General features: G+C 42.6%; 1 protein-coding gene across 1 annotated transcript in view; it reads right to left on the bottom strand.

The window, feature by feature from the left end:
* The window catches only part of MYO5C (myosin VC), a 77,505-nt gene that overhangs the window by 2,222 nt on the left and 66,055 nt on the right, over positions 1-9,228 (bottom strand). The window contains exons 36-39 of the mRNA XM_015558906.1: positions 7,995-8,145; positions 7,108-7,390; positions 861-1,035; positions 293-373 (exon numbers count right to left, since the gene is read on the bottom strand). Of these exons, the coding sequence (XP_015414392.1) occupies positions 293-373; positions 861-1,035; positions 7,108-7,390; positions 7,995-8,145 (690 nt within the window). The remainder of the gene's footprint in view (positions 1-292; positions 374-860; positions 1,036-7,107; positions 7,391-7,994; positions 8,146-9,228) is intronic.

Genomic DNA, 9,228 nt, shown 5'->3' with positions numbered 1-9,228 from the left:
CTGAGCGAGATTGGCCAGACACTGCCCTGGAGCCCCCCTGCGGTCCCTCCCGAGCTGGCCAACCTCCCACGTCCCTCCCCAGCCCCAATTGTGCACCGATGGGGTCCCTTGACTTGGCCTGCACCCTCTCACAATCCAGGACCCCTCAAGGGATGTCGGAGAGCTGGTTTTGGCCCGATCCCACAGGCCAGGCCAAGAGACCCTACTGGTATACGAATTTGTGCACCAGGCCTCTAGTTAAATATAATTGTCTTCTACTAAAAATTAAAGGTCACATTCTTAAGGATCTCACCTGTACTTTGCGAACAAAGGATGGAGTCACTCTTTTCTCGAAGTCGTCTATAGGCGTGTATAAATTAAGGATCTTTATGATCTGCAAACCACACAGAAGACATGTTAGACCATGAAAAATGACAGCTCTGCCTGTGATATAATGGTTCTGGTGGTTTTGGGATAGCTAGGAACCACAGGTGGCTCCTTTATACTATAATTGGCTCTAGGAACCATGCGTTATTTCTTTCTAAGGAAAGAAAACAAAGTGAGAAGTGCATGGAAGGGAGCAAAGACAAATCACACAATTAGATGACAGACAACTCTCCTCTTCCAGTCTCCCACCCCCATCCACATCTGTAAGTTTAGTGCGTAGGCAATATGTCATATGCACTTTTGTTGTTTTAAGGTCTGGTCTTAGTATTTAATAAATGTTTATGAGATAAGAGGGTGGGCTATGGGAGATACTATGCTACCAAAAAGCACACAGAGACTCAGGTGCACCCCATGGTTGGCTAGGCCAGGAAAGCTGACACCAATGATAGGGTCTGTCAGTGAAGATCAGGGAGACACTCAGCAAGCCTGGTTACCTGCACAGCAGACAGTGAGGTACAGCGTTCAAAGATCTCCTTGGCATCGCTATCTGTGATCTTCTTGACCTGAAGCAACCAGGCTGCCTGAGAGAGAGGTTCCAAAGTTTCCTTGGCCAAGCTGTTCTGCAAATTCTTATCTTTAAGCCATTCTTCTAAGTAGCTGATGTTGCACCTGGAGTAAAAGCCAAAGGAACAGAGAATGGTAGACAATCCATATAGGACATGTTAGGGGAGGGTGCTGAATCCCCTAGCGCAGAGGTGGGCAACCCCTGGCACGCATGCCAAACATGGCACGCCAGTAACTTTTGCTGGCACGCATGCCAAACATGGCACGCCAGTAACTTTTGCTGGCACGCGAAATCCTCTCTTATAATCTTCCATTTACAATTTTTTTCTTAATATTGACTTTTTTATTTTTCAGATAAATTCAGTGTAGGTGCATCTTAGATAAATAAATACTTTTTTTTATTTTTCATCAGCATATGTGCTTTTGTCGCTGGAATAAATTTTATTATTTCTTCAAGGTTCTTCACATACATACACCTTAAGAGATATCAAGTAGGCGTAACATGTTCTCAAAAAGTTAGGGTTGGCACACAGAAGAATTTTGAGTCAGAGATTTTGCTGGTTTTGGCACGTACTCACAAGAAGGTTGCCCATCCCTGCCCTAGTGTGTTCTGAGAGGATAGTAGAGTACACTGAGGGGACCAGGACCACAGTCCAGCAGTTTCTTCATTTATAATATGAGGGTGTAGGACCATGATTCCTTGTTCTAAGGATCATAATAGTATAGGGTGAGGGACTATAACAGCTATAAACTTTGGGGGAAAATCTGAGCAAAGTATAGTGACTACAATAATTTATAAAGTAATCTATTAAAATAGTCAATAATAGACTTGCAAATCATTAAAGGGGAAAAAATAGTGGCATTTGTAGAGAAGATTTACATTGGTATAAAAACTATTTAATTTCTTTTCCTAAATTGGCAGAACATTTTCAATTGGCAGAAGGCTTTTCTTTCAGTCCACTGAGGTTTTTAATTCTCCTTTCTGTGCCTAGTTATCATAGGTTAAGAAGCATGGGTTTTTTCGCACCAGCCCACTGTGTGAGCTTGGAAAGTTACTCAACTCCCTGGGTAAATGAATGTTGAGAACACTCATACATCGCCAGTGGGAATGTAAAATGGGATAGCTGCTAAGGAAAATAGTGTGGCAGTTCCTCAAAATGTTTAACATAAAAGAACCATATGACCCAGCAATTCAACTTCTAGATATGCACTCGAGAAGACTGAAAACGTCCACAAAAAAAATTGTCCATAAGTGTTCATAGTTTTTCTTTTAAAAAATGTATTTTTAAAGCTTTCTTTTAAATATCTTTATTGATTTCAGAAAGGAAGGAAGAGGGAGAGACAGAAACATCAATGATGACAGACAATCGTTGATTGGCTATCTCCTGCATGCCCCCTACTGGGGATGGAGTCTGCAACCCGGGCATGTGCCTTGATCTAGAATGGAACCATGACCTCCTGGTTCATAGGTCAATGCTCAACCACTGAGCCACACTAGCCAGGCCATAGCTTTTAATTTAGCCAAAAAATGAAAACTACACAAATGCCTACCAACTAATGAATAAACAAACTGTGCTATATCCATAAATGGGATGTTATTCAGCAATGAAGAGGAATGAGGAACTAGTACATGCTACCATAGGGATGAACTGTGAAAACATTATGCTAAGTGAAAAAAGCCAGTCACAAAAGACAATATATTTTATGATTCCATTTATAAATATGTCCAAAATAGGCAAATCTATAGAGAAAGAAAATATATTCATGCTTGTGTAGGCTGAAGGTGAGGGAACTGGAGAGGTGGGGTGTGGGTAGTGATAAGAGTGGCTGCTAATGAGTATAAGATTTCTTTCTGGAGTGATGAAAATGTTCTAAAATTACATTATGGTGACGGTTATGCAACTCTGTAAATATACCCAAAATGACTGAATTATACACTTTTAATGGGTGAACTTCATGGCAGATAAATTACATATCAATGAAGCTGTTTCAAGAAATGAAGTGTTGAACTAGGTGATCAGGGGAGGGAGGAGTCTTCTTTTTGGTTATAACACTGAGACGCTAATGCTGAATTAGTGTATTCCACAGGAATGCAATGAGTGAAGTAACACCTCTTGTACTGGTTCATCCCCTCACTTTTTTCATTGTCTATTTTGTCCTGCTGGTTTGAGTTCTTATTACAATAGATACCTAATGAGCCTCCCATTTCACTCCTTCTTACCCATCTTAATCGTGCCACAGCACCTTCTAAAACTGAATTTTGAGCATGTTAATCTTCCTGCTCAAAAGTCTGCAGTGGAGTTCTGGCTCCTGCTACGGTGGAGAAAGCACCCTCCTCCCCCCCCCACTATGCCTCTCCCACCAAACGCAACTGTAAAGCCTGGATGGGATGCCTGGAACAGCTGTCTGGGGACTCTGAAAAGTGAACAGTAGCAGGTGGATCGGGAAGAAAACCAGACTTCGAAGTATCTCCACTTGATAGTGAGTTTGCCAGTTTTTTTCCTCCTGCTATTCGTTGGCCTGACTGAACTCAAAGCACCTGAAACTTAGTAGTGAGAGCATTGGGGTCAACAATGAGCTCCAGGAGGAGTAATCTAGTTCTGGCTCTAGGAGCTGAGAGGGGTGTCCTAATGCTCAGAGAGAGGGTGGAAATCGCCTGTTTTTCTTTTTTTCTCCTTTCTCTCATAGTCAGGCCCCAAACAATCAGCTGGCGATGGCAGTGGTGGCAAAGGGTCCAACAGAAACCTAAAACTCTGATAGGAGGGAAGTTCCTGCAACTGGAGGAGCTGTGGTCTAAGAACTCCCACTGCTCTATCCTCCCTCCACCTGGCCCCAGATGGGGACATTTCTGGGAATTGTGCCACACAGCGAGTTAAATAAAGTCTCCAGCCCTTGCTGGTTTGGCTCAGTTGCTAGAGTGTTGGCTTGCAGACTGAAGGGTCCCAGGTTTGATTCAAATCAAGGATACATGCCTCGGTTGCAGGCTCGATCCCTGGCCCTCTGGTCAGGGTGCATGTGGGAGGCAACCAATTGATGTGTCTCTCTCACATCAATGTTTCTCTCTGTGTCTCCCCCTCTCCCTTCCACTGTCTTTAAAAATCAATGAAAAAATATCCTCAGTGAGGATAAATAAATAAATAAATAAAGTAAAGCCCCCATTTTCAGTTGGGGGGGGGGCGGCGGCGGTGGCGGCAAACAGGGGATCTGCAGGGAGCTGGAAAGTACCAGGGGGTTATGGAGAGGAAGGAGCTTGGGAAAGTGACCCCTTAAAGTTGTTTATGAACTCCTGGGTGCACCCCTGAGCCCACGCATGGATCTGACCCTCAGTAGCACATACCGATGTGAGGACTAAACTATGGGACAGAGCAAGTGCCAAGTTTCAGTCTGGCCGCTGTGTGTTATACATGAGACAGAACCAAATAGCAGTACAAAGACTTTGAAAAATGAGCTGACATGGGAACCACAGCCCCCAGGGGATACTCAGAACTTGCAGCTTGAACCCAAATGGGATGACTATCTGATAAAAATATCCACACTCTCCAAAGGACTTAAAGACCCAGAGTCTCATAGTATAATATCAGAAGTGTCCAGGAAACAATTCAGAATTACCAGGTGGTCCTGACTTATGATGGTTTGACTTACAATTTTTCAATTTTACGATGATGTGAAGTGATATTTATAATAAGTTATATGAGATAGTCAAATTAGTATAAAATAGGTTCTGTGTTAGATGATCTTGCCCAAATTTAGGCTCTTGTAGGTGTTCTGAGCACGTTTAAGGTAGTCTAGGGCAGTGGTTGGCAAACTCATTAATCAAGAGAGCCAAATATCAACAGTACGACGATTGAAATTTCTTTTGAGAGCCAAATTTTTTAAACTTAAACTATATAGGTAGGTACATTGTTATTAACTTAATTAGGGTACTCCTAAGGCTTAGGAAGAGCCACACTCAAGGGGCCAAAGAGCTGCATGTGGCTCGAGAGCTGCAGTTTGCTGACCACGGGTCTAGGGTAAGCTATGATATTCTGTAGGTTAACCGGTAAATGTTTTAAATGCATTTCCAGCTTCAACATTTTCAACTTGTAATGGGTTTATCAGGATGTAACCCCCATAAATTGAGAAGTATCTGTTCTTGGCATATACAGAGCCAGGAAAAGCTCAACTCACATTTAAACAAGATAATCGACAGATGTCAACTCTGAGACGACACAGATGTTAGAATTACCCGACAAAGACTTTAAAGAAGCAAAAATAAAAATGCTCCAAAAAGTAAAGACAAACTATCCTGAAATAAATGAAAAGATAGAAAGTCTCAGAAAAGAAATAGAAGATATTTAAAAAATGAAAATTTTAGACATGAAACATACAATAACAAATAAAAGAACTCACTGAATAGGATCAATAGCAGAATAGAGATGGTGGAGGAAACAGCCAGTGAACTTTAAGGCATCAATAGAGATTATCCAAACTGAAGAGCACAGAGAAAGAAAAAAAAAAAAACCTGAAAGAAATGAACCAAACTTTAGGGACTCAGAGGACAATAATGAAAGATCTAACATGTATGTCACCGAAGTTCCAGAAGGAAAGAAGAAATTATGATGCAAAGTATCTGAAGAAATACTGGCTGGAAATGTCCCAAATTTGGTGAAATGTACAAACTTACAGATTCAAGAAGCTCAGGGAACCCCCAAAGAGGGTAAACTTAAAGAAAATCACACCGAGACACATCATAATCAAACTGTGGAAAACTAAAGACAAATAAAAAAATTGAATGCAACCAGAGAAACACTATGCATTATTTGTATGGAAACAATAATTCAAATGATTGTGCATTTCTAATCAGAAATCATGAAAGCCAGAATAAAGTAAAACATTTTTAAAGTGATGGGAAAAAAGTACTGTCAACCCAGAATGCTAAAGCCTGCAAAAAATATATTTCAGGAATGAAGGTGAAATGAAGACATGTTCAGGTAAAAGAAAACTAAGGGAATTAATTGCCAGTGAACTTGCTCTAAAAGCCCTACTAAAAGAATTTCCTCAGGCAGAAGGAAAATGATATCCAAATGAGGTGTAGAGCCGAAACCGGTTTGGCTCAGTGGATAGAGCGTTGGCCTGCGGACTGAAAGGTCCCAGGTTCGATTCCGGTCAAGGGCATGTACCTTGGTTGCGGGCACATCCCCAGTAGGAGATGTGCAGGAGGCAGCTGATCGATGTTTCTCTCTCATCGATGTTTCTAACTATCTCTCTCCCTTCCTCTCTTTAAAAAATCAATAAAAAAATATATAAAAACAACAACAACAAAAAACAAATGAGATGTAGGGGGAATAAACTGTTTTGTGTTTTGTGTACTCACAACTATAAACCTACTTTTCCCCACCCTGTATAGAAGTGAAAAACACCATCAGCAATTGCCATTTATAGAACATCCCACTCAACAACCACAGAATAGATATTCTTCTGCACATGGAATGTTCAGAAAATCAAACCACAGCCTGGTTTGTGTGGTTCAGTGGTTGAGCATCGACCGACTTGTGAACCAGGTCATGGTTTGATTCCCAGTCAGGGTACATGTCTGGGTTACAAGCTCAATCCCCAGTAAGGGGTGTGCAGGAGGCAGCTGGTCTTGGCCAAGTGCTTACACTGCAGCTGCCATCCTAGGGTCCATGATTCTCTCCTCCAGGCATGCTGTCTGCATCTTACCCTTCCACCCAGACCCCACATCTAAGTTTCCCGTAGCAGTCTGTAAAGTCATTCCTCTGCCCATTCATTCATCCATTCAATAAACACTTGCTAAACATCTATGAGGCCTATGTCTGGCACAGAGCCCTGTCCTTGCTTTCCTCTGTCCTGCACCAGGCAGTGCTGCTCACAGAGGTGGTGGCCAGTAAACCCTGGGTGCGTGTATGATAACCACAGAGGCAGGCTTTTAAAATACAGAGTTACTAGTTCCCAGTTAAAGCCACTCTGCCACAGCTCAAATTAGCACAGTGTGGAGTGATGGGAGGCGGTCTGGGCAGTGGATGGCGGACACTCTAAGCTTCTAAGAGTCACCTTGCCCCGCGCCCCCTACCCCTGGCATTACAGCCCTTGGGGAAGGAGGACCAGAGTGTGTGTCAGACTTGATGAGCATTACTCCCCGCCAGCCTCCTGGAGGAAGCGGTGGAGTCTGGGTTTTACCTGATCTGCATCCCTTTCCGGCAGGAGCACATGTCCTTGCGCAGGAAGAGGCTGTTGAGCGTGACGGCCCCGATGAGGAAGAAGAGCTGCTTCACTGCCTGCCTCACGAGCTCGGGGTCCAGGCCGTTCTGGCACATGGTGCTGTAGAAGTAGCTCAGCTGCTGCAGGACGGAGGTCATCGTGTAGGCGTCCGTGTCGTCGATGCTGGACGACCGCTTGCGGAAGCCCGTGGGCTTCAGGCCGGAAATGCCCTGCAGACTCTCATACTCCAGCATGCCCGGCACTGCAGGGGGGACACCCAGAGGACTTTCTCACTGCTCTATGTGCCTGTTTCAGGAGGTGCGACATTTTCTACAAGAGTCAGTAGTGGATGTAGTTGTGACAAAGCGATTGAATCAAGGCCTGGGGAGCACAGGCTGCAGGGTGGATGGGACAGACGCTGTTTTCAACAGGGCAGCAGCCCCTGGCTAGGCTTGCAGACCTCTTCTTTCAGAATCGCAGGAATGGAAGCAGGTTAGCATGGTAGCTCATGGTCTGCGACCATTTAAAGTATTTACATTTCAGAAAACTGAAGGAAGTAGGACTTTAGGATTTCAGAAACAACTGCCTAAGACCCAGGATTAGCCATATAAATAGCTGCAGCTCTTCCACGGTTTTCCCCTCAGGATGAATCGGTCTTAATGGAAAAAAACTATGAACCATGTACTTTTATATATGGAATTGCTTCAAGTAAACAAAGAATTAAAAGGTACACATATACACAACTAAGTTTTCTTGGTTTTAGAAATTATATTCTTTATAACCACACATTGTAACCATCAACCTGATTTATTTTTAAAGGCCTCAATGTTACTATAAATATTTTTGGTTATCAATTCTTTTCTTACCTATTATTGGTTGAATGTTATTTTCCATGACGATAATGAACTGGTGATATATTCGTATAGCCACATCACTAAGAATCTGTCTGTATTCTGACAGGTCAAAATTGTTCAAGCAGTTCTTGTTCTGATGTGGACTGTTATGCTTCATGAATTCCTGAAAGTAATTTGGGGCATATAAATATTAAAATAATATAGACACAGGAAATGAAAATACTATCTCTATTAATGATGTTATAATCCACTTCTACTATACTCCCACACTTTACAATTTAATGTCTGATTTGTATCAAAAAGGTTCTTGATGTTTGGAGTAGCACTTATGTTCTATAATTAACTAAGTGTCATGTACTGCCTGCTCCTCCTACAAATACGTGCCCCAGGCCTGTAAGCCACAGTAGAAAACCACTCCCATGGAAGCTCGCAGAAAAAAAACTGCAAAGCACCCAAGGATACAAACTGCTCTAAGAGGACAGTAGATAAATGAGATTCATGACTTTATAACTGCTGATTATAGACTACTCTGAAATACTGTAAAATGTGTGCTATGGACTGACTGTTCATGCCTCCCCGTGGTCCCCAATTCTTAAGTTAAAGCCCTTACCTCCTATGTGGTTGTATTTAGAGACGGGGTCTCTAAGGAAGGAATTAAGGTCAAATGAGGTCATAAGGGTAGGGCCCTCATCTGTTAGGATTAGTGTTATAATAAGAGACACTAAAGAGCTCAATCTCTTTCTGCCCCCATGCAGAGGAAAGGCCATGTGAGGACACAGCAAGAAGGCGGCTGTCTGCAAGCCAGAGAGAGAGGTCTCACCAGATACCAGACCTGCTGGCACCTTGGTCTGGACTTAAGTCTCCTGAACTGTGAGAAAATGACTTTCTTTAAGCCATCTGGTCTATGGTATTTTGTATATAGCAGCCCAGGCAGATGGATACAATATGTTTAACATGTCCCAAGAGATAAAAGGAGAACATTAAGACAAGATAGGGCACTATGATAAAGACAGAGGTGAAAAAGAACCATTAAAATTTTAGAAATAAAAACATAGTAATTGAAAAAAACAGACAGGGGAAAGAACATTGTGTACATGGCTGAAGGGGGCAAAAATAGGATTAAAAAGTAAATGCTGTTGTATAATATAATATCCTCTTCCATTAGGCCTCACAGATGCAAGTTTTTCTTAAATGGACGACTTGTGTCTCCCCTCTCCTTCCCACCTCTTCTCCCCCACACACTTCC

The sequence above is a fragment of the Myotis davidii genome, unplaced genomic scaffold (genome assembly GCF_000327345.1).
Source record: "Myotis davidii unplaced genomic scaffold, ASM32734v1 scaffold132, whole genome shotgun sequence".
Classification (NCBI taxonomy): Eukaryota; Metazoa; Chordata; class Mammalia; order Chiroptera; family Vespertilionidae; genus Myotis; species Myotis davidii.
The sequence above is the reverse complement of the archived record's forward strand: the minus strand, read 5'-3'. Positions and strand labels throughout refer to the sequence as shown.